This window comes from Alligator mississippiensis, chromosome 1, assembly GCF_030867095.1.
Source record: "Alligator mississippiensis isolate rAllMis1 chromosome 1, rAllMis1, whole genome shotgun sequence".
In the NCBI taxonomy this organism is placed as follows: Eukaryota; Metazoa; Chordata; order Crocodylia; family Alligatoridae; genus Alligator; species Alligator mississippiensis.
In genome coordinates, this window is record NC_081824.1 from 464,467,653 (window position 1) to 464,495,451 (window position 27,799).

The following is a 27,799-nucleotide window of genomic DNA, read 5'->3' on the forward strand; positions in this document are numbered from 1 at the left end:
CATGTTCTAGTGCCTTAGTCTCATTATGCGGCATCCAACTCCACATAGAATCCTATTAACTTCTGTGAAATCATTCTTGGGTTGGGCAGTGGCCAGTCAACCAAGGCCTATCTTGCCTTGGGTAAAATGTGCTTGTGGCGTAATTGCTGGATAATGCTAGGGCTTTCCCTGACCTCACTGCCCATAGCAACAAGGGATTCTTCTTACAGCATATTGATACCACCCTCCACAAACTGGCCCAGGTCTTGCTTCTTTGGCCTATGCTCAGAACTAATTTCTGACTCAGTGGGTGCATCTATGTGAGATTGCTAGTGTGCAGTAGCATCAGAAACAATCCATGCACTGCCAGGACTGCACAATAACGGCAGTGACTGCACAGTCATTTAGTACTTGCTGTGCAGTCAGGGCATGTGTAGACACACCCAGTAATGTTTAATTGTAGATTTGGCTGACCCACATTTATCCCCCACAAAATCCATTTGGTTGTGATTTGAAGAGTCTTCCCTAGAACTAGCACTTAATTTTTTTTGTATCCACAATGATTGTTTAATGGATTTTTCTTCCTATCCTGCAAAAAACAGTCTCTTTCCAGTGCTACTATTAATCCCTCTCCCCAAAGAAGCATTGACGTTGAGTCTCAGCTGTCTGCAGCAGTTACCTGAGAACTATGGGCTGTAATTTGTCTTGGCAAGTTAATTAAAAGTTTAGGTCTTATTAAAGCAGAGTCATTAAGGTTCCAGCATACAGCTTTTACCTCTAAAGTTTATTTAATATGCAAGTTGAAATGCTACCATAATATTCTGTGTTAAAATTAAAACCAAAAACCTTAAACAGCCCTTAGCTGTCAGAAGCCCATGTGTTCAAGGCTGTTCACAGTTAAGTAACACCAGAAATAATTGCACTTGAATCTGATAAATGGAAGGCTTACTCTGTGGAATGCAGATTTATTTTTCACTTGGTTTGCTTCAGCAAAAATGCAATCAAACCAAATGTTACCTTTCCACGGCACCTTCCATCCAGAGGAATCACATGTGCTTATGTACAGTGGGCTCCACTTAAAAAAAAAAAATTCTGTTCCAGAAGATCTGACCAGTTTGGGAGAGCTTTCCCTGCAGATAGAGTTGATAATAGCTCTCCCAGGGGAGGATGTTTTTTATAGAGCCTTCACTCCATTATCCAAACTGACTGCACAGTATGGGCTAGGTCCAGGTTTTCCTCCTTGCATTTTTATCCTTGCATTGAAAACGGGCAGGACACATTCCTAGCACATCCTTGGACATTAAGCAAGTAGGCTGGGTAAGATCTTCAACTTTCCATGGCACTAACGCAGTCTGGTCTCCAGTGTTCAAGCTGATGCCTGCTTACGTTTGGGTTGATCACATAGCATGTGATGCCAGCAGTGAGAATGATTTAGACCAGGGGTGGCCAGAGTTGCTCACCCTGGGAGCCACATCTGATCCTACACCGAAGTTCAAGAGGGGAATGGGGGCAGTGCTGAGCAACCGAGAATGGATTTGACCTCCCCCAAGCCGCTTCGGCTTTCCCCATGAGAAGTGCATCCCAGGTTAAGCAGTGTGGCTGCAGCCCCGGCAGTCCCGGAGGGAGAGAAGGAGGGAGGAGGACAGGCTCGGGGCATGCTTTCTGCGCGGAAAGCCGGAGCAGCGGGAGGTGCCAGGCTGCTCTGCCCCCCGGAGCCGCCTCAGGGAGAAGTGGGCAAGGCTTCGGCCAATTTCCGGAGAGCCGAAAGTATCATGCCAGCAAGCCATGGTTTGGCCACCACTGGTTTAGACTATCTGTAACATGCTACCTGGTTCCCCCAATCATGTTATTCTGACTTTTGCTGACTCGAAGGCTCAAGACCCTCTTTGCACACCCAGCTTAGCTCTTCTTCCCCCATCCATGTTAGCTCGTAATAAGATGGTAACACAGAGAATTTCACCATGCATGTAGAAATCATTTCAGCCACCTGTGGCCACATAACACAAAAATGCCATGTGTAGTTTAAGCTACAAGAGACCCATTTTAGAACAAGGAGACTATGTCCCAGTTAAGGTGAGAGTCTGATTTTTAGATAAGAATGACATGACTACCTGACTGGTGTTTGTGCAGAATACTCCAGCAAAACAGCCCTACCCTTATAAAGAACTGCTGAAAAATGGACTGACTGTAAATGGTCAGCAGTTTTCTTCAACTAGATCTTTTGTTCTGGCTTTTACAAAGACCTGCAGTGAGGTTTCTCTGAAACACAGATTAAAGCAGAGCCTCAAAGCCTTTCTGGTGTATTCATGAGGTCTGACAAGACATGATTGCTGTATTTTAAGTCCGTAAATACTGTAGTAATTTGTGGTGTAATTTCAGTTGACATGGTCATAAAGAGGATATAGCAACCTGACATAAGCCAAGTTTATGAATTGGGATAAACTGAAATGCTGTGCAAATATATTCAGTTATGTATAGGGAGGGTTAGATATCTCTCTGTGTGTATAGGGGAAATTCTGCATGGTGTGGAGCTGTCCCGGGTCAGCTTTCATTCAGTTTTATTTTTGTGGCAGGGATACATGAAAACATCTCTCCTTGTTCTTATAGAAGCCTAATGAAAGACTAAGTGCAGTGAAAGTGCTTTTGAAACGTGCAAGAATGGCCAAAAAAGACAAAGGGCCTAGTGCCTGGAAGAGACCAGGAACATTTATGTTGGAACTAAGCACTAACACTGATTCACTTCTGGCTTATACAAGACATGTCATCTCCCTGTATATCTGCTATATAGAATTAGGATTATACTTATCCACCTGGCACACAGAGGGACTGTAAGAATGAGCTGAGTGATGATGAAAAGCAGTGTATAAATGCTAATTTTTCATAATAATAGAGAATAGTTAATATGATGCACAGATGGTAAGATTCTGCAATCTTTGTATGGGCCTAAGTAAGGACTGCAGCATTTCTTCCAGGGGCAAGAATTTGGGAGGGAAAGAAGCAAAGCGATGCTTATCCCTTTACTTTTATACCAGTAAAATCAGTAAGTGCAGGTCATTGGCTGTGTGTGTTACAACACTGACTGTAATTATTGTGCAGTGCTTGTCTGGATTGATCATCACCTCTGTGCTTCTTCTGGAAACTGGACCAAAATAGAAGCAAAATGTCTTTCCAGTTTGATAATGTGTTTGATTTCATAAATCCCTGAGGCTCTCCCTAGTAGTGTTTGGAATCCTGCACAGCTTTGAAAGAAATCCACTTGCTCAGTAATACTCTCATTTACACTGATAACATATTAACCAGTTTCTTATAAGGAGGCGGATTCACCAGATGTAAAAATATCTCACCTGAATAGACTGGAGTTTGTCCAAACCTGTTCCTGTGCATGGGCCCTGGCTTTGCTTGTAAACCTAGAGAGAATGAAGCATTATACATCCCATCAAAGTTCATGTTGCTGCATAATAATGGCAATTTTGGGGAAGGAGAAAAAGACTATTGTGAAATAGTTTGGAGCGTCTAATCAAATTTTTCTCATCCCATACTTTGTGAGACATAACAAAGAAAAGGAGAACCAAGGTCCCTCAATAATAAATTAACCTTCCTGTAAATGACATTGGCGGTACTTTCTGAAATTTCTAATAGAAACGCTTCTCTAAGAAGCGCCTTGTGGATTCACCTCTGCCTGATAGTGGTGATTTATTCAGAGCAATCTGGTATAAGCGTAACAAAATAGAAGGCTGAGCGAGAGCTGGAGTCAGCACATCTGAGAGAGACGGTGGCCAAAAATCTGTTTGGTGGAAGCAAGAAACATCCGAGAGCCTGAAAACAGAATCTGTGGAGTCAGAGAGGAAGCCTTGCAGCAGCAGCTGCTGCTGAATTACAGCAGGCTGGGGCCAGGGAGAAAGCAAAAGGAAAAAGGCTTCAGCTATCTGTGAAAAAAATTGGTGGTCTGTTTACTGGGGTGTCACTGCTCCAGCAAACAACAGGAGGGACATGTAGAGCACCCATTAATTATGTTTTATCTAGCTTCTGCAAAAGACCTACTTTATGATTAAGAAAAGCCCTATTGTCTCTCCACTGCGCATCAAGAAAACCACCAGCAAGTCCTTTCCTCCATCAAACTACAAAGCGAAGCTAGTGCTGGTGTTGGGAGAGTGCTGGAAGCGTATATAGCACTTTATGATGCCCATCAAAAGACAGACCCTCTTGCTGCGGTAGCCTGATGCATAACCTGGGACAAGGGTTCAAATGCAGTGTGGAGATCAGGAGAGGGAAATGCAACAAACGGTCCTTGGTTTGGAGGAAGACAAGAGAGGGTGCTGTGACCCTGTCAGAAAAGGTCTCTGCAGATTTCAGGGCTTTGTCTGTTCCTAGGGGAGTTTAAAGAAAATGGAAATCCCTCTCGCTTTCTTTCACTACTCTCAGCATCCACGTTATGTCAAATTTGAATCCCAAGCTCGAATTTGTATAAGTGTGATCCACTTACACAAATTTAGAATCCATTAGAGCTACTTATGCCCACTCGACTGCTGTCTGGAGAGTCTAAATTGACCTGATGCACATGCCGAGTGGCCAGGAGAAGGTACACACTAAAACAGAGTGGCATCTGTTTTCATTCATCCCTTCGCTCAGCTCTTCAGTGTCTAAATTACAATTCTAAGGCTCCATTATGCATAGGTGGAGTGGATGTAAGGAGGTCTATGTGAATCTAATTAAGTAGAGGGAAATTTAACTGGCAACATCCTTATCTGTCCTTTCTGAATCTGATATTTAGGCTGTATCCAGCAAGACACTAAAGCACATGCTTAAAGTTAAGCACATGATTGAGTTTTTGCATGTTCCCGGGGCTTCATTTAGCTCCTGCCCCGTTTTTAGGAAAAGCTGTTTTCCCCTTTCATCAATCCATAAATTGCTAGATCGGCGGGTCCAGCCCCTGCGCTTTAGGCAGGAAGACAGCTGGCATCAAGTGACCCCAGCGAGGTGACTGCCCAGTCTCCTCTTTGTTTTTTTGCTTCCCCTGGGTCCTGAGCAAAACCTCGGAGAACGTCTATTTTGCGGGACCTGTGTCTGGGCAGTTAACTAAGAACCTACTGTTTCTTCAACTTGGAGACGTTTCCATCTGTGCAGTCTGTACAGAAATAATTTTGAAAGGAAAAAAAATGGCTGTGGTAGAGAGTCCGAACTTTGCTTTTGCTGAGTTATTGATTTCTCCCTCCTGCCAAATAATAGCGGAGCTTTGCATGCACTGCAAATGGTTTTTGCCTTTAGCCCTCCATGTCCCATTGCACGCCCTTGGCTGACAACCGCTTCATCAGATGGTCAATGCCTTTTTTGCTTACCCCCAAGCCATTCTCCCCACTTCTCCCTGCCTGCTCCTGATGCTTCATATTCCTACGGTTTGGCTTCAGACAGCTCTTCTGCAGCTTCCCCACAGAGTTTTAAAGCCTTGTTAGATTGTACTTAGAGTAGGTATAATAGCTCCATTCAGTTAAAAGACAAAAAAAAAATCCCTTTATGTTTTCATGCTGCTCCGCAATCTTCCTCTGTTATGAAATCACAGGAATATGCCTCCCAGCTTCCCCCATCACACATACTACTTACACTCGCCCAGCAGTCTCTGTTTGTCTTTGCACATATCCAGAGACCCATCTGTTGAATTCCATTTTTTCCCCTCCCCAAAAATTGTAGTGTTCATGAAAGATGCTGGATTGACACTTCCACAAACCAGAATCTCATTGTTAACCATAGACTGAGTTGTGCTAAGGCAGCAGTATTATGAGGCACCCTGTACTACCACCACTATGCAGGGGATATGAAGGAAAATGGGCAAAACGTTCAGAAGCACCCAAGTCATATTTTCCCATTGAATGTCCAAAAAATGGAGCTTGCCTGGGAGCAGGGATACCTATGCTATGGTCTCTGCTCTATTGACTGTTTCAATATTTTATCTCAGACAGTGGTTGAATATGCTAGTGGTCTTTGGAGTAGGGCCTGAAGCCTGGGTCTTTCCACTCTTAGCTGAAGTCCAGGAGATTAGGGAGTCATTCCTTTTCTCCTCGCTCCCAGTTGAGTGCCCTGGCTATTAGGCAAAAGAGTCTTGTTCCTTCCCTTTGCTCCCATCCCCAGCCCAGTTCTTGCTGAGCAGAGCAATGGCAGCAAGAGGAAGTCAGAATGGCCCCCTTGGTACACCAGAGTGGCCTGTATACTGGTGGTTAGGACACACCTAGGGTTAACAGACACAGTTTTGTGTGGAGGCCATTCTAATCTGACCCAATTGGCATGCTGAGAGCCCACTTTAGGCCATACAGGCAGGGAAACAGGTCACTTGTGGATCAAGATGAGGCATAGCCATGAGTGAGACGCCAAGGTGCTCTGCAGCATCACAGCTCTTGTGGTTGCGCTCATGCTCCGAAACCAAATGTTAGGCACTTGAGGAACTTAAAACCTTAAGAGCCTCCAGATGCCCCCAGGGCTAAGCAGCAGCTGAGTGCCCAAAACTGAGGTAGGGTGAGACTAAATCATCAAAGTCTCTTTGCAGATAAGCTGTTGGCCATGTCTACCTAGGCTGGCCAAGAACCGTGGAACCAGAAGCTGCCCAACCTGTGGCCCACTCCCCTTGAGCCATTGCTCCCTAAAGAAAACTATTTTTCTGGGCATGGCATCATGTATCTTAATAATGGTACTTTGCTTTAAGTAGCAGTGGCTTCATTTCAAAAGATTCACTGTCTGGGTTTTCTATCTGCTCCTTAGCCAAAACTAATCTAAATTTCTCACATGGGCAGAACGCAGCTTGAAGCCTGGCAAGTACAGGTTTCCCCACAGTGTTTCAGCACCTGTGATTACCTCTGGCTGGTCAGAGGCAGCTGTGGCAACAAAAAAATGAACGGCTAGATACTTAAACAACCTTTAAGTGGGAGTTTGAGTCTGGCAGTGGAGGAGACTAGTGCTCATATTTCAGGCTGGTTTGTGCGTCTCTAGTACAAAGCCACAGTGACCTTCTTGCATTCAACTTCACTAGAGAAGTCCATCAGTCTAGGGACTTGTATGGTCCTTGCCACGGCAGTATTTGAGTGCCTTCTGTATATTTACCAGTGTTACTATAAGCGCCTAAATCCCTTCATTTTTGCCTCTCTCTGGCAGGTTGCTGAACATTTTCATTTTCACTGATGTGAGCCGAGGGCGGTCAGCCTCTCCCCAGTGTCAGAAGCTCTCTGTCTAGTTGTCCCTTGTATAAGTTGCCGCTGAAGTCGTTCTTTGCATTCTTAACTCCTTTCCCATTTGGCTCGTGTCATTGCCAGGCAAACAACAAAAGAAGCAGATCCCAGACTGGTTCCATATTATCTCCGCTGGAGCAGTTGTCTGACACGTGCCGCGTTGTTGCCGTGCCGTGCCCGTGCAGACTGAGGTGCCGCTGGCTGCACTCTTGTCTAACACCTGTTCCTACGGCACATCATTTTGTCTGTTAAATGGTCCTTTCTACCTGCTTACAGCTGGGGCCTGGGATGCCTCCAAAAACGTGAAGTCACAGCAGTCACTCCACATCTTGGTGTTATTTCGAGTGACCTTTTTGCCTCTTTGCAAGCGTCCAGAGTAATTCTTGTGTAACAACGCTACCTTCCAAGCCCTGGTGGGTATTTACAGGCTTTAGAACTGAAAACTTAAGGCCTCTCTAATAAAGGGGAAATCCAGGACACATCTCAAGGATAACTCAATAGTCAGAAGCCAGTAAAGGTCAGACGCTTGGCACTAACAACTTCCACCGCCTCTGTTTCCACATATGCTGTATCTTTTTATCGATTCTATGAGCAGAAAGGCTACGCTGTAAAATAACTACCTTTATGCAGCAGGGGTTCCTACCTTCAGATTAGACATAAACCATGGATGGAATCAGAAATTCAGCCTTATTAGAAACATTTTTTTTTTCCCATGAACTCCTCTTCAGAGCAGGCCTGGCAGTTTCAGATGAAAGGCTGGGCTTGGAAACGGGCAGATCCAGGATTCCCCAAAGTGGGGTTCAGGAGCACCAACCCGCATTGCAGGGGTGGCTGCACTCCTTGCTCCCAGCTTCCTCCACCCCCACCGATATGGGCAGACTGCCCTCAGGAGCCTCCAGAGACTTTCTGAAGGTGAAATATCCCCTCTCCTTCCCTTCCCCTCGCCCTGCCCTGCCCTGCCTACTCCTGTTGCTTTCCCCACTGCTTTTGGGGGAGCAGGGGAAGCACCAGAGCCATTCCTGTCCACTCCCCCACTCTGTGGGGGCTGTGCTCATTCACAGCAGGGCTGAAGAGTAGTTCCCCACTCCTTCCCCATCCCTTGGGAGCAGGCATGATGAAGGGGATCCTCCCACCCCCACTGCCACTGTCCCTGTCCCCAGCTGAGCCCAGTCTATATGCAGCCCAGCTGGGGGAGGAAGAAGGGAGGGAGATTTTCAGCTCCTGCAAGGGCTTAAAAAAATCCCCAGAGGCTCCTATCGTATGGTCCAATCCAAAAGGGGATGCAGCTGTGCCACCCCATCTGGATCCACCTCTGCTTGAAAGATACACACACACACACACACACACACACCTCTGCTTGAAAGATACACATACACACACACACACACAAATGCAAAAGGAACTCTGAGCTGTATTTTTAAAGCTATTTAGGTGCCTAACCTCCACTGATTTCAAGAAGTATTAGGTGCCAAAATCGCTCTAAAATGTCAGATCTCTATTTTTTTGATTTGCAAGAGAAGAAGGGGGGGAGGTGGAAATCAGGTATGTCACTTTGAAAAGCTGTGCCTACATCTGTACTAACATGGGCAGGTAGCCTTGAACTTGCTTGTCACTGTGCTGTTTGCAGCCAGAGGAGTTTTCTTGATCTGACAGAATTTGTACAAAAGGTTTATTGATTGGGGTAATTACTTTAGCTTTAGGGTCAAGAAAAGGTTTACTTAATTCTAAAGTTACTGACTTTTCTTTTTGAGTGAAGTTTCTCAGAGCAGCAGAATTCTGCCTAATGACAAGACTTCTAGTGTTATCTGAGGGGTTTGGGAGAAATTTGTGAACGAGGACATATGGTTCTAGTTTTTGCACATTTGTATATAGCTCTCCATACATCCCAGACTGGAGGCTAATGTAAGCACAGCTTGTTTTATTCCTGTATCATGTTACTGAGCCCCCCTGACTTTTATTTCGATGAATGCTGGAGTGCTAAAACGCAAAAAAATAGGAGTGCTGAGAGCAGCTTGTGGATTTTGGCAAACAGAAGGAAAAGCCCTTTTTGTACTAGAACAATAGACTTCTTAGGGCTTAATTTTCAAACGTTTGAGCTCAAGTGGTGCCCATAAAATATGTGCTTGTAGGTAATGGGACGCATCCATAGAGTAGAAGCTATGAAGAGACAGCTTCTAACAGTTGCCAGGAATATCTCCCGTACTTCATAGAGAGCAGCATGAGTAGTCTCACCTATTGCTATGTAGCAATTGTTGGCACAAGTTGATTGTCTTATGTGTGAGTATATGCCTACTTCTACCCAGTAAGACTTAGCTGAAGGTAAATGCAACAAGCTGTATGAAACGCAGGTAGACTGTATGGATGAGTAAACCAAGGCACTGAGAGAGTACATTATTTTCCTAGGTCACACAGCAAGCTGACTGAAGAGTAAAAAAGCAGAACTTGCACCCTCTGGGTCTTGCCTACCCCTTCTCTAAAACCAGCCCATTGAACACGGGCCATTCTAACTAATGCATTCCTATCTTATTAGCTGCAAAGTATTTGTTTCAGTGTTTTTGTAAAATGAAATGAATGTACTTTTAATGTACCTATAATGATAGCCCTGCTCTATTTAACGACGTTTGTTTGACTGAACAGACCACATATGAGGTCTGTGTGTATATATGCGTGTGTACATGCACATGCTTTTTTTCCTTTCAAATATATACAACAACTTTCAACGTCATTTAAAATGAAACTCAAAGCTGGCTTGAGCCTTGCCTCAAGCTACAAGAGCCGAAATTGTAACGTACTGAATGTGAAGTTACTTCCCTCTTGCTAGTACAACTCGAGAAGTTGAACCCTGAAGGCTGAATAATTGTTGTTTCCTGCATTAGTCTGTAGCAATTTATAGGAGTGGGAAGGTACAAAAAAATCTTTAGTAGATTTAGGCTTGGAGTCCCTTGGGCACATTGGGGATATGAGAGTTTCATTTACTGGAACAAAATTCAAGTAAAAAAAAATATCCCAGTTGCAAAAAAGAATTAAAAGGAATGAGAAAAGAAAGGAAACATTCCCAAGGTGTTTGTCTAGAGCACCATAACACTGTCATATATTTGCTATGGAAACTGGTGTGGTACCCTCACTGTACCTGGAGGCTTGAGTTTAAATACTCCCTCTCATCTAGGAAGTGTGGGAAATGTATTAAGCTAAGGAGGCTTCAGTACCTGAGGAGCTAAACATCTGTTGAAAGTTCTTCCCCGTTAGCTCATGACGTGCATGATAAACGAAGTGCGCGAGTGTGCCAGAGAGAGAAAGAGCTGAGATTTTGAGCTGGCCAACCTGCACTTCCTTAAGAAACTCTAATTTTCTGGCCCTTTTCTCTCTTCCTTCAGTATCCATGCCTCTCCAAAGTTATTGGAGCAGAAACTGTGTTCCCCATATGAACAACAGCGGCACATTGGTGGGATTGACAGAAGCATTAGAGCGCCATTCTAGCTCTTGTCCCTGGAAGCTAATGGAAGTCGGAGCAGAATTACTATGGACTTCAATGGAAGGATAGTTAGACTGGAAACAAGTGCTTTTGCAGTCCACCCATTATGAATCCAACCAAGCAGTGATTGTCATGTATCAGGCAGGCACTGACAAAGTGTCTCTTAAAAGGGCATACAAAAAGCTAGAACTCTGGGTTCAGAAATCATACCTTTTATTAGACCAACTAGGACATCACAAAAAAAAAAATGAAATCTCTTTTTCTGCAAGCTTTCAGACTCAACCGCCCTTCATCAGGCTCTGGGAAAATTAAAGACGGTACAAAGTCCCCATAGGTAGGAAATACACTTCATTTTTCCACAGAGGGAGCTGGAGATGGAAATTCTGTCTCTCTGGGTCTCTGTGAGTTGTTCTGAGTAGCTCTTTGTTGCCTAGATCAGGTAGGAGTCCTTCCCTGGAGGTGTCAGATGGCGAGCAGAGAGGTTTAAAAATCTTTCATGCTGTTCCGCAATAAAGTTTAAAATCCAAAATCGGCTAAAATTTGGCATCTTCCATATTTCAGAGTTATATTTGGTAGCTGTGTTGGTCTGAGACAAAAAGAAATGCAGAAATCTAGAACTCTTGGTTCAGAGATGAGACCTTTTATTAGGCATCTTAAAAGGGCAGTAAGAGAGAGTTGAACCAGCAAGATTAGGATTCTCCCACAGGAAAACCTTCCCCTGTTTCTAAAACCAAACTCAGACCATGCCTGTCTTCAGGCTTCTAAAAAGACCAGGTGTCCCTGCCTCCCATCTCCAGTGTCTGGCTAGGGATGGAACCAGAGGATATAAATGAAAGGCCGCCTTTGCAGTGTTTCCAACTGGGCTTGGGATCAGATCAGTGCTGTAAGCGAGCTAGGTTCCTGTTGTGATAAGGTGCTTGGATGGATACTTCAAGCTGGGGCTAGAAGCAGGAGAACTGAAATCTCATGGGAAAGTGTGTTCTCACATGATGTGCTGTCAAACCTCACAGATTCAGCAGGTCTAGCAAGTTTGGATAAGCAGCTCAAGCTTTTTGGATGTTTATCCAACCTGATCCCAAGCTTCAGACATTTTGAGCTTCACCATCGTTGGTGTGAAATGATCCAGAAAGCAGTCAGTGCTGCATTGAGCAGGAATGTGTTGCCGATGTGCTGATGGAAATGAGGTGTCCAGCATTGAAAGAGGAGGAAAGGGGAAGAACACAGAGAAATTGGCTGGTGCGATTACTATGCTCCGCACAGACTTTCCGAGGAAGTTATTTAAAGGACTGTCTGCTCAGTGCCCTTTTCTGAATTTAGCATCTTGATACCTGTATGTGAAGGTTAGAGCTCCAGTGGGATTTGAGAGTAGAAAGGGGTTATACACAGGCATCTTTAATTAAATCAGACCTCCTAGCCTCCACAAAAAAAATCAAACTCTGGCAAACCATCAAGTGGCATTAGCAGTATCAGCATCAAACTAAGCGCCCTCCAGAAGAGGAAACTGTGAAAGAGCACTCAGAAATAATGACTGGGTTTCCATGAGGCTGTCAAGACATTCACATCGCCAGCTGCCAGGTGTGGATGACTTGAACTAGAAGTGCAAAAGCCTTATAAAACCCAGCTGAAGCGAAAAAAATCGCAGTCTCGGCAGGTGCCAATGTACCAGAGGAAGGAACCATTCTCCTGCGTGTCAGCTAGAGAAGGAAATGGAGGAATGAGAGAGCACTGCATCCAGCACTTCTGCATTCGCTTTCCAGGAGGGTCTTTGCTCTGCCCATCACATCCAGTTTGATGTTTCAATGTTATCTGGAACCTGTTTTATCTCCTCTTCCCGTTGTTATTTGGCAGTAGCGTTGTTCTTATAGCTATGGGAGCAGCTGCCAATGTGCTAGCTTTATCAACCTTCCTGCCTTGTTGAGGGGATTTCTGTTAAATAGTACAGTTCCTTTAGGAGAAAAGAAAAAACATGCTCCATATCTGCGAGCAGTTATACTTATGGAAGGTCAGAGCTTCCTTCCCCACTTTGCTACCTAAAGATCACTTATAGGAACTGTTAAGCAGGGTCAGCCATGATGAGCATTATTACCGTGGCGGAGAGCCACTATTTGCAGCAAGCTTGTTGGTGAGAGTTGTGTCCTGGGCACGTACCAGGCCTAGTACAAGGGTAGAGAAGAGGTCCATTGCTGGGACTGCTGGGGTCCATTGCTATAGCACAGAAGTGCTTGAACATGAAATAACCTGGCACCCTCTCCCCTTTGAATAGCCCTCACCTGGAAGGAAGTACTGGAGATCCCTTGTGTGTAAGTGCATGGGGAGGATCTTCTGCTTTGTGCATAGTCCCTTTGCAGTGATGTCACAGGTATAACAGGGCTCAAGGGGCACCCATGAATCGGACTCCCTGCTCCTCATGCAGTCCTTTACAACACTGCAGAGTGGGCACAAAATGCTCCCAGATCAGAAAGGACAAGTGAGGCCCTCACTTCAGGCAGGTGGAAGCAACCGGACATGGTGCAAGCTGCAGGAGCCTAATGGCTTTGCTACCCAGGCTCGATGTAATGAACTTACCTAACCTGCAAATGTTCCCTGGGCCCCTGCACAACTGGGTTTTTGTGTTTGCTTTTGTGTCTTGAAATGAAAACATCCGTGCTGTCCAAGAGCAACAAAATAGATGGGGTCAAGCTTACAAGCCATTTTGGAGCAGACAAAGGGACACAGCAGAGTGGAGTTTTCCAGCAAATGCTGAAGTTTGGCCAGGTTTTGTACAAAGGCTCAGTCTGACCCAGGCGTCATGGGGTGCTGCTGGCAGCCTTCTTACGTTGCTGTGGACACTGCCTCATGGGTGAGCTGGCCCAAACAAGTGGTTCAGCTAACAACTTTAATGGTGAACATGTTAGCTGGGTAATAACGTGGCCTGCTGGAAATATTAAAGCAAGAGGCTTGGAGCCCACTTATCTGGAGAGGCAACATGGGGCTTGTCTGCAGTGTGTCAGCGGAGCATGAGACTGAGCATGGTCACTTGATGCGCTCCAGACACAGCTGTTCACCCATGAGGCTGCTCTGGGCTCATCCTCGGTGCCCACTCTACCAAATACAGAGGATTTGGGAATAGGTATTGGGCAGCCTCCTAGGAGAGCTTTGAGCTGTGGAGCCCGTCAGCAAACTTGGGTGGGCAGGGTGTGTTCAGTCCCAGGCTCCCTCAGACCCACCACCGGCCAAGCCCATGGGCTTCTTGCTAATCCAAAGGACAAGGAGCCAGGATTCCTAGGGCCTGTTCTTTGCTCTGGCAGTGGCCTTGAGCTATTCTTTAGCCTTTCTGTGCTTTAAGTTACCTGTCTGTAAACCATTTCTCACTGTACTTTCCTTATAGGAGCTGGCATAAGGATTGCTTCAGTAAGTCGTATTTAGTGTTCATCAGATGAGAAATGCTGACCCAATACAAAGTAGTAATTATTATACTGAATGGTCCCAGGTATGCATGCTAGCAAAAGCATTAGCCATACTCTGATGGTAAAAACACAGTGTGTTAAGTGGCATTTAATCAGTTCTTAGAAAAGAGCCCTGGTCATAGTATCTCCCAGGAAAGGTACTAGCCTTTGGTTGCCAGTTAGCTAACTATTTTTTCTTCACCACCAGACAGCTCCCTCTAAATGCCTTGGGAATGACGATGTTTGGTGGCTACTGCCAGCTATAACATATTTAGTTGTTAACATATAATTGCATTACTGCAGCTTCTAATAGAAAATGGTGTTGGGTAGACATCTGCGTTGGCCTCTGGCCCAAAGATATAGAGTCAAACTATTAAGTTGGAAGTTACATAGTAAATACATAAGAAAGAAATACATTTAAAGTAGCTGTCCTGCTGCCCAGTGAACGTGGTAATTATCTGAAAGAAAAATCTATCAAGGGTCTCCTTAAAATATTCACTATATTTTGTCCAAATGAAGGCAATTCACATAGGCAATTGTAGGCCAGCTTGACATCTTTATAGAGCTCACCACAGTACAGTTGGGCTTTGCAGAGCATTTTGTCAGCAGTGTAAGAATCCAATGAACAGATCACCAGCCAGGGGCCCAACTAGCCTCAGTTCAGCTCCTACCTCTGTTTACTGAGCTAATTTGCAATATGGAGCAAATCATGTAACTGCTCCATGCCTCAGTTTATGTACCTATAAAATGGGAATAACACTGATAATAATAGACCAACTGCTTTCAAGTGTATTTGGATCCTTGGATGATAGATCAACAAGTGGCAAATAGTGTTGTCCTGAGCAGAAAGGTGATTTATACTTTCCCCTTTTCCACTGTGCAAAGATTGCAGTAGAAACACAAGTGATGGGATGAAATGATTGCCAAAAGATTTTAGGCTGAATTCTCAGTAAAGTTCACTCTTTGTGAGATCATTCAGACTGTGAAGTCATCTCTCAGGCAAAGCAGTAAAAAACTCCAAAACCCTGGGACAGAGCTTTATCAAGTATAAATCAGTGTAGTTAGAGAAAAGCCAGATTATAGCAGCTGAGGATCTCCTTTATCAGCTGAAATAATTAAAACAAGGCTGCACAAAATACCTGGCAGTGTGTAGTCAGGGAGAGTTTTGGCCTGTAGGAACTCTCTCACTTTTATTAATCAAAGACACTTTGGCAAATGCATCCTCTTTTCCTAAGTGGGGTGGGTTTGAATGTGGAGTGAGGGTTTGTAATGTCTCTGAGAAGTCATTTCTTGTGTTGTTTCCCAATATGAGACAATATGGAACTGCAGGGAATGAGTCTCATTATGTCATTTAGTCCTTATCTCTGAAGAGTTCTGCCTGTTTTCAATGTTTATTCAGGAAATGACTTGCTTTTTGATTGCTAATTAGATTTTGAAGCTGGCTGGGTGATTCAGCACGCTTCCACATTCAGGCTCCTGCAATCTCCATTAGAAGACAAGCAATCTAAATTTCACTGGTTTGCCCCTGGCATGAGCCATTTGCTTTGTGCTGCCATTTGGTGTTGGAAAGGGGCAAGGATGCAATATTTTCAGAGATCTCCTTGGCCACGATAGCAAAACCATATGTAGGAATTCTTTGTCTTAACCTGTGGTTGACAATCTGGGCCCTCGCCAGCTGGTATCAGTTAAACATTTTTGGTATGATTACAAAGACTCAAGCTAAGAGGAAAATGTGGGAGCCAGAGTAAAAACAATAAATAAATATATTTAAAAATACTGAGTTTTGACAGCATTTAAAACAGAGCATGATTATCATCCTTTCCAATAGTTTTCATCATATTAGCTGTAGCATACCATGTGTGCTACTGTCAGTGCCTAGGGTCTGGGACAGACCTTGCATAAACTGGTTTGACCCAAATCAGTTAAGTCTGATACTACGTTCAACCAGGTTTATCTTAAGCCAGTTTCAGCCATTTTCAAACTGGTTTCTGTGCACCGAACATCTGTTCTGTTACAGACTTAAACCAGTTTCTGATCCCTTAAACTGGTTTATGTGCAATGTCTGTCCCTAGCACAAAAGGTTTCAGCACCAGAAAAATCAGGGTTGAACTGGAAAGTGGAAATCAGCCATGACTCCAGCTGCTTCTGCTTTGTTTTTTAACTGTCCTCTAGCCAATACTGTATCATTGCATACTGGCATACTTAAGGCAGGGGGGAGCAGGGACATTCCTTTAAACACTTACTTAGTGGCACTACCTTAAACGCTTTATGGAGTTGAAGAGTTTAATTAAATGAAATGCAGTTTAAGTAAAGCCCTTTCTTCTTCAGCACATGTGTAAACTTGCCTGTTTCATTTCTCGTGTTTCCATGAGGTTTTGTTTTTCCCCCACGTTTCCTGAAGAGAGTCTCACTTCATCTCCCTTTTATTTTCGAGGCCACAGGTTAGAACAATGTGCTTGCGCATACATGTTTCAGACAAGCTGGGAAACTAGGTCATGCTAGCAGGCTTCCAGCTTGTGCGATGGTTGAGGACACAATACCTCACGTGTTTCTACACTCCTCTCGGGCTGGTCTAAGGCATAAGCCTTTTGTTGCCCCGTGGTCTTGTTCACACATGGCCATTCGTGTGGGCACCTAATCTCCTGTGAGACTGAAATCAGAAGCTGGAGACAGGTGGAGAGTGCACTGCCCATTTGCCGCCCCCAGTAGCTGTAGGTTTTGCCCAACTTACTCAAAGTATCATTGACCTCCCAACTTTTCCACATAGACCTCTAGCCGTGGGGACCAGATCTGGCCCTGTGGTGGAATCATGGGTTTTCATCTGGAGCCTGACCTGGGTACATTTTCTTGTTAGTATATGCAGCCTCCAAAACAGCAAAATCACACAGTTTAGTGGTACCAGCCGTGGTAGGAAAAAATCAGTTTTCTTCTTCTTTCCCCTGCCTTCCTCATAATAGGTTACTGCAGGGCAGCAATCCAAAAAAGTGAGCAGACATAAAATGAGACCGTGATAATAAGTATTATTCTTAGATTCATTAGAAAAGGATCATCTCTCAGATAGCATTTCAGAGTGGTGTTAATGGTTTACGCAGTGGAATGGAGTAGTTGTCATACAGTTAAAAACAACACTAGTATTCAACAAAGTATTTGCTGTTATGAATTTTCACCTAAGCATTCAGGTTTGGTCTGGATTTGATTGCAGTTGCAAGGTCCACATCCTTTTCCTTTGAAAACTGGATAAGGTTTTTAAAAACTGGAATAGCTAGTGAACAAAGCACAGTGGTCCTATTCAATCCTGTATTCTGCTGGAGTTGCACCAATAGCAGCTGAAGTAATGCAGCAGAGGCCATTTATATTGAAGAGCACTCTGGGAAATCGAGAAGTGGGGAGATAGCATTATATAGCGTGCACAACAAGAAAAAGCTGTAACTAACTTGTGTCAATGTGCATGTGTTTTTGTACCCTCTACTATGTGAAAGGTGTGTGTGAATACTATATATTGACCGTTCACATCTGTCACAGGGGGGCTATAAAGCTGAAATGCTATTACCGCTAATGGAGATTGCACTTCAGCTAATGTGGTGGATTGCAGAGTTAGAGGGCCAGTGGTCATGGGTTCTGATTGTGCATGGTGTTTTAGATGCTAATCATCTTGGCTTCTTGTAGTGGGGTCAAAGTGTTGTTGCAGTTGCTGTGGTCTAGGGATTATGCAAGAAGCAAGGCTTCTTTGGTCATAGCTTTTATTGGATAAACTCTGTAGTTGGGAGAGATGTTAAAGAGGTTCTTTTTCTTGGGTCTCTTGAGCGTACTTTAACAAACTACTTCTTGTCCTTGCAGTGATAGGACATTGATAGTTCTCTCGTCCCCTCGCATTACTGTAGCAAGTTATGGTGTTTTTGATATTTCCGGCCATATGCCCTGTAGTTGTGTGCGAGTACCAGTCCCAAAGATTTTAAGAGCAGGGTGAACCAGAAACTGGACTGGGATAGCTTAGATCAGGGCTGACCAACAGTGACATGGGCACATTGTATGGGCTACATGCTGCCTGGGCAGTGCCCCCAAGAAATTCCCTTCTCCCCACCCCACAGGCTGTACTGGTAACACGTGGCTCCCCGTGTCCCTCCATCCCCCACATAAGCAGCACCAGCAGCATGCTGGTCATCCCTGCTGCACAGCAGTGGGAGAGGTGGCTGCAAGGACCCATAGGCAACATGTTAACCACTCATGGGCTCCAGTTGGACAGCCCTGGTTTAGACAGGGGTGATGCTGCCTTGAGCAGGGGGCTGAACTAGAAGACCTCCTTGAGGTCCGTTTCAGCCCTACTTTGATGACTCTGTGGCTTGTCTAATCAATGATATTACCAAACAAACCTAGCCACACATATTAAAGTTATTGAGGGCCTTTTCTCCCTCTGTATTGAGTCTTTGAACATCAGACTTTGGCAAGAATAGGAACTTCCCATTTTCCCTACGTATTGTAGTAACACTGAGAGCCTATCAGACTACATAGCATGGACTGGTGTATTCCCATTGACTACAAAGGCAAGACACAGCATTGTCACTGAGCATGAGAAAGGCTTGCAGAATTCAGCCTATCATGGTAATCTGAGGTCTGTCTGTGGGATCCTTGTTTCATAGTTGGTCGGGTCAGAAGGGACCTGAGCAGATCATCAAGTCCAACCCCCTGCCATGGCAGGAAAGAGTACTGGGGTCAAACGACGCCAGCAAGGTGTTCGTCTAACCTCCTCTTAAAGACCCCCAGGGTAGGAGCCAGCACCACTTCGCTTGGAAGTTGGTTCCAGATCCTAGCCGCCCTGACAGGGAAGTAGCGCCTCCTGATGTCTAGTCTGAATCTCCCCTCGGCCAGGTTGTGACCATTATTTCTAGTCACTCTTGGGAGTGCTCAGGGGAACAGGGACTCCCCCAATGCCTGCTGGTCTCCTCTGACTAGTTTGTAACAGGCCACTAGATCCCCCTCAGCCTTCTCTTGTGGAGGCTGAACAGGTTCAGGCCCCATAGCCTCTCCTCGTAGGGCCTGCCTTGCTGCCCCCGGATCATGCGGGTGGCCCTCCTCTGGACCCTCTCCATGCTGGCCACATCCCTCCTGAAGTGCGATGCCTAGAACTGGGCGCTGTACTCCACCTGCAGCCTGACCAGTGTCACATGGAGGGGGAGGATCACCTCCTTGGACCTGCTTGAGATGCATGTGTGGATGCATGACAAGGTGTGGTTGGCCTTCCCAACCGCGTCCCCACACTGTCGGCCCATGTTCATTTTGCCATCAGTAATGACTCCAAGATCCTTTTCTGCTTCTGCACTGACGAGAAGGGAGTTCCCCAGCCTGTAGGTATGCTGCTGGGTCTTCCTCCCCAGGTGCAGCACCTTGCACTTGTCAGTGTTGAAACCCATCCTGTTCTCATCCGCCCACCCCTGTAACCTGTCTAGGTCTGATTGCAGCCTATTCCTCCCTTCTAGCATGCCCACTTCTCCCCACATCTTAGTGTCATCTGTGAATTTGAACAAGGTGCTTCTCACCCCCTCGTCCAAGTCGCTGATGAAGATGTTGAACAGTGCAGGCCTGAGGACCGAGCCCTGGGGGACCCCACTGCCCACTTCCCTCCAGGTCGAAAATGACCCATCCACCACCACTCTCTGGGTGCGTTCCTCCAGCCAGCTAGCGACCCATCTGACTGTGTAGGTGTCGACACTACAGTCTCCTAGTTTTTTAATGAGAATGGGGTGAGAGACAGTGTCAAAGGCCTTCCTGAAGTCCAAAAAGACTACGTCCACTGCTACCCCTGCGTCTAAGGATTTTGTGATCTGGTTGTAGAAGGCCACCAGGTTGGTCTGTGAGGACCTGCCTCTAATGAACCCGTGTTGGTTGCCCCTAAGCATAATCTCCCCTGCCGGCCCCTCGCGGACACGCACCAGGATAATTCTCTCAAAAAGCTTACCCAGGACCAAGGTAAGACTAACTGGCCTATAGTTCCCTGGGTCCTCCTTCCTCCCTTTTTTGAAAATGGGAACCACATTGGCCCTTTTCCAGTCCTCTGGCACCACACCAGAGCACCACGAGTGCTCGTAAAGCCGTGCCAGGGGTCCTGCAATGACCTCTGCTAATTCCCTTGGCACTCAGGGGTGGAGATCGTCAGGACCTGCTGATTTAAATACGTCCAGTCCCTCCAGAAGTTCCCTGACTAGATCCTCTCTGACCCTGGGCCTGGCTGCGCCTCCCCTGGGGCCTGAGGGGGTCCCAGTGGTGGGGGGGGTGACTCAGTCCCTGCTCAGGAAAACAGAGGCAAAGAAATTGTGTGTGTGGATGCACGCGTGTGTTTCAAACTGCTCAAAAGTATTTATGCGTGTGAAAATTTTCTTTGGAAAAAAACCGGGGAAAAAAACCTAACAAAGATGTTTGCTTTGATACTGAAGCCAAACCCCCATCTACAGGCACCATAAACACAATTATGAAAGTCAGTTATTCATATGCTGAGTTAAATTTTTAACTGACACCAGATGAGCTGTGTAAATACATCTGTTAATAGTGCAAGGTCCTTGCCTTATGCAAACTGATCAACAAACAAAGGGGCTGGGTCATTGCTACATTACTCCTGTCTATGTTAAATCAACAGTGTTGAATCAGGCCAAGGAGTGGACTGGATGGAAACTGTGATTGCATTTTATATGCTGTAAAGCAGATGTCTGCTTTAGCATCAGACTCCTAACACTTCCATATATGTTACCTGCAAAATACGACCCGGTAGCTGTTGGAAGTGTATGTGGGGGGGCCTAAAACACAACTGCCTGAAGCGCATTTTTATTATTTAAAACTACTTTTGCAATCGGCAGGTGATTGAATTATGCCTGATCCCTTAAAGTGGCTTTCAGTAACCCGTGTCACTCTGGGCACAGCCAATCAGAACTAGGCTTCCTTTGGGTTTACAAACTAATGCCATACGCCACTGGTAGCTGTTTCAATTCATTCAGACCCACAGGAAGTTTATGTCTGCTGCCACAAAGCCTCAGAGAGTGCAAAGCTGCTACCCACAGGGCCACCATTCCCAACCTGCTTCAATTAAAAATGTGATGTTAGCACAGCTACTATACGACTGAGTCCAATTTCGTTCCTACATGGAATTTTTTTTTGGAGGAAATTTGAAATAACAGACTAGAATAAAACCCTGGTATTTTGTCATCGTCCCAAGTCTCACAAAAAGTATACCCACACACAAACTTGTGTTAAGAAAGCAACAATTTACATTCCCTCTCTCTGGAAAGTAAGGTCATGGGCTGCTTTTCTTAAATACAAGTGGAAGTGCTGCAAGCTCAAGTCAAATCAAAATAAAAGCACTGGACAATTTTCCCTGCCTCATAACTTTTCTTACAAGATGAAAATCTAATGTTTTGTCGAAGTCGGGGAGTTGGTGGCGTTAACCTGAAACAGAGTGAAGTGTGCAGTAGTCTTCTCAGAGAAACAGAGGCAGCCCTATCCCATAGGACTTTGAATAGTGCATGGCACGACACACTAGAAACTGTACCAGAGGAACCTGCCCTGCCCTGGGGAATGATGGGCAGATCCAACAGATCTTTTCCTGAAAAATTTAGTGTGCAATAGATTTAGTAGGGGGGAAATTTCCATTGCAAATCAGCTCTGTTCAATTCAAACAAAGAGCCCAGATTTGAAATGCTTCCAAGGGTCTCAAATGCACAGATCAGAGCTGGAGGCATTGCAAGAGAGCAAGGTCTGTCAGGAGAGCTCTGGTACCTCTTATCTCCACTCAAATCACAAGCAGCAAATGCTCAGACAAATAGAGGAGAGGTGTTATCGGGGATTTTTCAAGCTCTGGGTGAAGTTTTGACTCAGGCCTTAATTGCACCTCCTTGCCAATCTTTAGTGTGTATTTTTTTAATTCCTGTCCATCAGTAACAAAGGGGCCAAATGAAGTCTTTCCACTCAGTGACTGCTGTGTTCTAAAGTTGACCAAGGATTCATTCATGACTCTTTGGCTTCTTTCTAAGGCACTCAGGAAGTCTCCTGTACAAATGCTAGCCACAATCAAGACTGCTTCGCTTCTAAGACCACAGGTATTCAGGCAATACAGCCATTAGCCCTTATGATGTAGAGTGGTATTAACTCATATGGAAAAATGGTGTTTCCATGTATTTTATCAAACCTTGTGTCTGCCCTTGAGGGGCATGGAGGCACCACGATTCCAGTTGTTTTTGCTCATCCTATAAAAAAATAAAATAAAGCAAGTGGGTTAGGACCAGACTCTCTCCTGGTATAACTGATGCTCCTCCAAGAATCCAGCTCAAACAAATGCTTCCTTCTTCTAAGTGTCTTATATGCTTGTATGCCCTGAGTTATCACCAGCCCTGCCGCAGACAAGGGGCTCTGTCAAATACCGAGGATTTCTCTGTCATTAAAAAAAAAATGTCTCCCATCTCTTTTCTTCTAGAATCCATGGATAACTGTCCCAGTAACTGCTATGGAAATGGAGACTGCGTGTCTGGGACCTGCCATTGCTTCCTTGGCTTTCTGGGCCCTGATTGTGGCCGAGGTAAGAATGCCTAATGGATTGAACCTGTTGTTTCCTCTGGGTAAAATGGTTCAGGACATTTTGGATGCACCCATTTGTGGCATTGTTCTTCTTCGTAAGGAAACCTGCCCTAGATGGGATGCTACAGTAGAATGGGAATGGACTGGGTTGGAGGGTCGGTTTATTTATTACTTGCCATGCTTCTTGCAACCTTGGTGACACAAGCCCCTGAGTGGCATGTGAGTTGACAATGGGAATAATGGCTCATCGGGAGCTTTCTCTTTGGGAGCCAGTTGAGAAAAGGTGGCTTAGAAAAGTTGTGCTATTGTTTCTCCAACAGGCCACTCTATCCATGTGTTAGTAGAACTTCATAATGATGCTTTGTCCTCTGGCATTAAAGGAGACCTCAAGGACCCTTTTCCTTGTGTAAAGCTTCATGGGGCTGCACAACTTATAGGTGATATCTAGTGACCCAGAGAGAGAGGGACTTGAATTAATGCACCCCGCGGCACCACACGGCACTAAAAATGTGAGCCCACATATAGGCTCACTGGTGCTGGAGAGGAATATTGGCAAGCAAAAAATTCAGTTCACTGCCCAAACCAGAAAAATAGGAGGAAAATTATATCTGGTTGAATTCCAGTGGGGGAAAAAAAATCAGGTTTTTTCTGGTAAAATTAAAATATATTTTTTTAGCATGAACATAATGTTTTGTTTGACACATATTGTTCACACATCGTTTTAACCTTTTTGAACATTTTTTTGTTCAACTGAAGTCAGTGCTGCTCTGAATTCAAAAACCAAATGTTTCACATCCAAAATGTGAAAAGGAAAAATGTTAAGTTCCTCTTAAATGGATTTCAGCGTAATTTCTTTTTAAACTGAAATCATTTGATGGATTATACGCCAATTCTCCAAACATTTCTGTGGACCCAAATTACATTTTTTTCAGTGGAAAAAATACTTCAACCAAAGATTTTTGCCCAGTTCTACTGCCCACACAAGAACCTCACTGCTGCTCCTCTTTGGATCAGCAGGCCATCATATCACTTCTTGTCCTAAAGGCAGTCTAGGGTCACTCCCAAAAGAGGTAGGACTGAATCAATCTCATGCACCAGCTGAGCTTGGGTCCCTGCGTGTGAGGCTTCTGCTTGCAGCATCTCAGCACAATGAAGAATGGGGAGGGAGGAAGAAAACCAAGGATCATCTCTATTCTGTCTCCCCGCCCACACCCCACACCCACAGTATTCTCCTCTGGGGAGATGTGGCCCACGGGAGGTAGTTTTCAGAGTTCACAGCCCAGCAAGATGAAAGAGCAGTTCACACCTCATGGATTTTTTTTTTCCCTGTGCTGCCTAGAGATTTAGGCAGACATCACTCTATAAATTATACTGGTTTTTTTCCTTTCCAACTTCTTTCCCTAAACCTGAAGGGCTGCATACATACCTGGAGTTTCCGTGCCTTTTATCTGGCATTCTCAAAGTTTCTATCCGCCGATGAGCTTAGACGGATGGACAGCTCGGTTCCCTGGTCTGATCTGAGTCTTTCTTCTGTCAGAAAATGTTGTGGATAAAATGAGGTGGATCCCCATAATACTGTCTGCATGTGCGTGAACAGATATGTGTTTTTAGTTTGAGCTTCAGCTGCTGCTGCTTTCTGACATATGTGTTAAGCAGAGCATCTTGCTCTGGATATGGCATACCAACCCTTCACAACCTGCATTGGCTACCTGCGGGTTTTAAGCTGCAATTTTTAAAGTGTTGATTTTGACCTGCAAAGCCCTCAAAAGTTAGGGACTTTCCTACCTGAGAGATCACCTCTCTAGGTGTGTGTAGTATGGGTGCTGGGAAGAGCAGCAAAGGTGTTTACAGCACCGCTGGGACCAGCAAGTCATTATTAACTGGGCAGCTCTTCTCAGCCACGTAAGAAAGACCAGGCCACTGGGTTTAGACTGTTGAACCAGAAAACCGAATGGTCCTTAGGGCTACCTGGGACATGGGAGAGGAGCCAAAGAATTCGAGAAGTCCCTTTTGCCCCTGTAACCCTGATATGTTGCAATTACCATTGCCTCAATCTTCTCGGCAGCATTTTTCAGGCGGCCCCAGAGGTGTTCTTACAAGGGGCTGATCTCGTACTGAGTCATCAACAATCTTCTCAGGACACATGCAAATCCTTCTCAGCACCTATACACTCCTCCTAATTAAAGGGGATTATTCTTTCTCTCCACTGAAGACATTTGTGGGCTCTGCCTTCTCTTGGTACCTTGAAAGAGCAGGGTCCATTACAGAGCACTGTACAATTTTAGACAGGCGGATGAAAACCTTTCACTTAGGCCAACTGGGAATATCAATTCCAGAGGTGTTTTTCCTGTGAGCAGTGCTTCCTGTCCAGGTCCTCCAACTCAGGATATGCATAGTATTGTGCACACAGGTATCTCTTTGCAAATGATGCACAAGAAACCCTTAAAGAAGGGTGAGAGGAGACCTGGTAGCAGCTGACCGCTACATCAGGGGAGTACGTCAAGGACTCGGTGAACAGGGCACCCCTGGGGAAGACCAGGAGTAATGGCCACAAACTCCTGGAAGATCAATTCAGGCTCAACATTAGGAAAAACTTCTTCACAGTCAGGATGTTCAGACTGTGGAATAAGCTCCCTCCAGAGGTGGTGCAATCGCACACTCTGGAAATCATGAGGAGACTGGACGGTCACCTCGTTGGGGTCCCCTGACCCCCAGTTGTCTTTCCTGCTTAGTGCAGGAGGCTGGACCCAATGATCTTCCGAGGTCCCTTCTGGCCTTACAATGTATGAATCTATGCATCTATGAAATAGGCAATGGTAGTAACTTCTGGTATTGAACCAGTGTGGTCGTGGTGCACAAATGGGCCAGTCTATCATGAGTCATGAAAACAAGGCTGGAGAAGGGGCAGAACTGAGAGGGAGGGCTCCTTTAACCACTATGGATATCACTCCTGACATGAACTCCAGGTCAGGGATCACTTGAAATAGGTGTGTTGTATCTAGGATATGTCCAATGCAGATGGTTTCCCAAATTACACAAGATAAAGTGTCTTTTATGAAGATATTTATAACATGCCATAGTGAGTGGCACTGCTTATACAGCTGCTCTTAGCTAGGCTGGTGTGGGGGATGTGGGCAGAAGAAATCTGGGTTGAATACCTGTCCTTGGAAATGAGTTTCAATGGAGCTAAAAAATGGGAAAATGCAGCGGAGTGACACAGAGTGTGGAGTTGAAGTGAACAGGTTTTTAGGAAGTATTTGATGAGAGAGAGCATCTTATTTTTAATTAAATGGGGTGACAAAGGGTGGTTGCCCCTGAAGATTCATGGTAAGGCAAAGGAAGGAGGTTTAGAATACATGAGCAAAGACATGGACAGATTTATATATAGACAGAAGGTGGGGGAAGTTAAATGAATGTTTTGAAAAAAACAGGAAGAAGTTTAAATTGTATTTAAGGGTGGCAGGGAGAAGTGATGCAGCGGATGCCCGTTAAAGGGGATGGGGGAAGTGAATTGAAGCTTGAGACTACTCTGACTGCAGCAGTCTGAACCCTCCTGAGCAAAGAACTTGAAGGCCATAAAACTAGAAATTACAAGAGCAAAAACGGTGAATGATTTATGCATTGCTAAGGTTTGCAGGCAGAGACAGGGTCAAGGAAAATACAAAGTCTGGCGGCAATCCAAAGATAGTGATAGGCAGATCTGAAGCCAGTGACAGTAGAGAAGAAGCAAAAAATTTCAAGGTTCTGGAGGACTCCAGTATTTCTGATCTTGGGAATAAATGAAAAGTCTGAATCTAAGCAATCATAAGATGCATCCGAGACATCGGAAAAGGCAGCATTTTAAGCCAGAAGCATTATTTCACACTTTGCTTTAAGCATTTATTTGTAGAAACGTATCATATAGCCAGGAGCCAAGCAAAGCAAGGTAGAGAAATGTGAGATCACACATAATCAGAGAGGGAACCGAAGCCCGTGACAGTGGGTGTTAGCCATATCAAAATGCTGGATTTACTTAGGAATTTGTAGTGGAAGAGTATGTATGGAAAATGTGGTAGGTCCCTCAAACATAGGAGCCTTGAGCTGTCCCTGGTGTGATGAACAAATGGGGTACGTTTATGCTCTAATGTTGTTTCTGTCCATTTGTAGCATCTTGTCCAGTCCTGTGCAGTGGGAATGGACAGTACATGAAGGGGAGGTGCCTGTGCCACAGTGGCTGGAAAGGGGCAGAATGTGACGTTCCAACTAACCAGTGCATAGATGTCTCCTGCAATAACCATGGCACGTGCATCATGGGGACCTGTATCTGCAACCCAGGATATAAAGGCGAGAGCTGTGAAGAAGGTATTTACAAGATACATTCAATTAGCCTTTTGCTTTGATTGTCGTCATCTAATTATGTATACCGAGGCAGCGCTGAATAGTACTAGCACTTAGACACCACAGTAATAGGTACCTTAGAAATACGGTGGATGGATGGAACATGAAAATGATATGTTGTAATAACTTGTAATTATCTATCATATGTGTGCAATAATTGGGTGAAAAGCCATCAGGCAATTCAGACAGACAGATCCGGTTGAAGGGTCAGAACATCTAATCATATGTTCAAATCTTCTTATTAAAGCATCATTTCCATTTACACATCTCAACGTATAATTACTTTTACAGGGGTTTTTTGGTTTTTTCCCTTGGAGCAAATGCTATGCCAAGTGATTACAATTGCTTACATATACAAAATGGTAGAATGTGTGAAAAAGGACCCACTTGCTTTTCAAGTTTAAAAGCTTAGACACATACAGGACTTGAATTAAATTCAACTTCAGAATGAGATATCATATGAAGGAATCTGTCAGAGATTTCTTCAAATTCCTATTACCTCTGGAGCATTTTTCATGTCATTTATTTGTGTGGCTTATAATGAGGATGCCAATAAAGGCCTTATCTTTAGGGTGTCACCATGTCGACATCATGAGACACAACAAGATAAGCCTGTCTGATCCCCAGTGTGTCACTACTATTGAATGCGATTGTTCTCAACAAAAAACTGGGTAGTTGTCTCCATATTTGCAAATTACCTCTCAATCAACCACTTACAAGAATATCTCCTAAAGAGCCTGAGTTTGATTGGTATTGAGGACCAATCTTTCCTGTTATGA

General features: G+C 44.8%; 1 protein-coding gene across 6 annotated transcripts in view; it reads left to right on the forward strand.

Moving 5' to 3' along the window:
- The window catches only part of TENM4 (teneurin transmembrane protein 4), a 766,508-nt gene that overhangs the window by 568,504 nt on the left and 170,205 nt on the right, over positions 1–27,799 (forward strand). For all 6 annotated transcript variants that reach the window (XM_059722139.1, XM_019493579.2, XM_059722142.1 and 3 more), the window contains 2 exons: positions 22,543–22,644; positions 26,790–26,984. In XM_059722139.1, the coding sequence (XP_059578122.1) occupies positions 22,543–22,644; positions 26,790–26,984 (297 nt within the window). The remainder of the gene's footprint in view (positions 1–22,542; positions 22,645–26,789; positions 26,985–27,799) is intronic.